Raw genomic sequence first — 2,253 nt, forward strand, 5'->3', positions numbered from 1 at the left:
AACTAGCTCTGTAGACTAGGCTGGTCTTGAACTCACAGAGATCCGCCTGCCTCTGCCTCCCAAGTGCTGGGATTAAAGGTGTGCGCTACCACCGCCCGGCCTTTATTTTATTTTTTTGAGACAGGTTCTCTCTCTATATAGCCCTGACTGTCCTGGAACTCATGATGTAGACCAGGATGGTCTTGAACTCACTGAGCTCTGCCTCTGCCAGTATTGTAACTAAAGGGGTGAGCCACCACACCCACCCAGCTATTGGCTTTTAAAATCTGGGTTCTCATTTTTCCACAAGACAATTACTGGGCATTAAGGCTAGTATCTTTTTTTTTTCCAAACCTTTTTTGAAATTCAGGAAGATCTAAGATGAAATAATTATGCAAAGAAGAATGGACCTAACACTGACTTGAAAATCTACAAATGCATAAAGTATTGTTGCTCCACGTTTCAAAGGCTTGTGCCCACAGCCTCAACCTGCAAGGATTATGAGTTGTGGCACATAATAATGCTTATTCTGAGTGATTATTATCGGGATGGGAGATGGCTGTTCACATATATATACATATTACATATAAAACATGTATATGTACGCATACAAATATAACTACTCGTCATTTTAAATTAATATATTCAAACGAGTAAAAAATAGGCTAAATTAGACCAGAAGTGGTAAGACAGGAAGAAAAAAACTGCAATATACAAAATTAGGAAATGAAGAGTCCACGTGAGATCTCAAATTTCAGCTGACTGAATCGAAGAGAGGTGTTTTGAGTTGGACACTTCACTGATCAAACCGCAAATATCAAAACGCGAAATATCGGTTTACAGCTGTGCTGGGGGACCTTCTGATGATCCAGAAATGATTAGTTTATGCAAAACAGCTATAACCCCCAAACCAGATGCCGGACCACTTTAGCACTTAGCTCTGGAACTGTGCAAACGGAATCTAAAAATCTGCAAGTCCACTAGGAAACGAAAGCTGAAATCGGCTTTGCCTAACCCGCTCGAACAGGAAATCCATCACGCACCTTAGGCAAATAAAAGGTCTACCACACACCCGCAGCCCACGTGGTCAGCTCACAGTTGGCCTTGGGTTTCCTGAAATGCTCTAACTTCTCTTCCCTACTTAAGACACCTCTTTGGCAGGTGATAATATCTTTGGCTCAGTGGGTGGGGTCACGAACAAGAGAACCTTTCCAAGAAATCACGCTGAAACCGGTATTAGACTCGCCAAAAAGACCCAAAAAGCTGTATCAGGCCAAGTCCTTAAAGTGCCCGAGCTCTCTGGCTATATTGGTCTTCAATATAGGGGCTGAAGTTTTTTTCGAAGCCAGGCGCTACTACTGCTAGACAGCATCCTGCCAGGCGCAGCTCACTCACCCACTTTGCGAAACTCTAAAATCCCCCAAGCCGCAAATTCTACCTTTCGGGGAACATGGCTTGGCGGAAACTAATTCCCCAAAAAGCTCCCCTTTCGCATCTCCGGATAAACTCCAGAAGAGGGCGTAGTCCAAGTTTCCGAGGCCGATAGGCACTCGCTTAGAAGTTCCACCCGTCACATACGAACTTGACGCCCGGAATTCCTACTGCAAGCCCGGAGACTCACCGGTACATGGTTGACACCTTGTCCTTTGGAAGCGATCAGCAGGATTTCCCTGAAGTCCATGTCTGGCCGAAGAGAAAAGCCCGGCTGGGCCGGGGACTCGGGAAGCGGCGGACTCGCGTCTCGCCGCTGCGCCCAGCTCCGCTGACTGGCTTGCCTTGGTGGCCCCTCTCCCGCCGCCCCTCGACACGGACACTTCCGGCGCCTTCTAATGCCGTGTGCCGCCCCCGCGCTGCAGCTGACTACAGCACATATATGTGCGTGTGTGTGTGTGTGTGTGTGTGTATATATATATATATATATATAAACACACACGCCCGGCGCCGCCGCAGCGCTAGCCACGACTGCGCAACTTCCGCTTTCGGGGGCGAGACACGTAAAAAGGCGTACGTGGCTGCTGGCGTTGTCTCAAGTGGGCGGGACCGGTTTTTGTCAGCCAACCGGACGCAATATTAGCAGCTAGGGGTGTGGCCAAGAGCGGGAGCGATCCTGACCGTCTTCGCAGCCAGAGGGTCTCGGGGACAGACAGCCGGTGGGGGAGAAGAGGAGGGACCTCCTTTCAGGTGTGGGTTCTGTAGGTATCACGCGTGGGTATTCAGGTTCCAAATGGCAGCGTTCCAACGGCTGAACCGAGAGGTCTGGAGATTTCGGTTGCG

At 48.9% G+C, this 2,253-nt stretch overlaps 1 protein-coding gene across 1 annotated transcript in view; it reads right to left on the bottom strand.

Annotated features, from left to right (window-relative positions):
- The window catches only part of Spty2d1 (SPT2 chromatin protein domain containing 1), a 20,830-nt gene extending 18,937 nt beyond the window's left edge, over nt 1-1,893 (bottom strand). Inside the window, exon 1 of the mRNA XM_005357843.2 lies at nt 1,601-1,893. Coding sequence (XP_005357900.1) covers nt 1,601-1,660 — 60 coding nt within the window. The 5' untranslated portion in view covers nt 1,661-1,893. The remainder of the gene's footprint in view (nt 1-1,600) is intronic.
- Between the last annotated feature and the right edge of the window lie 360 nt (nt 1,894-2,253).

The sequence above is a fragment of the Microtus ochrogaster genome, chromosome 22 (assembly GCF_000317375.1).
Source record: "Microtus ochrogaster isolate Prairie Vole_2 chromosome 22, MicOch1.0, whole genome shotgun sequence".
Taxonomy (NCBI): domain Eukaryota; kingdom Metazoa; phylum Chordata; class Mammalia; order Rodentia; family Cricetidae; genus Microtus; species Microtus ochrogaster.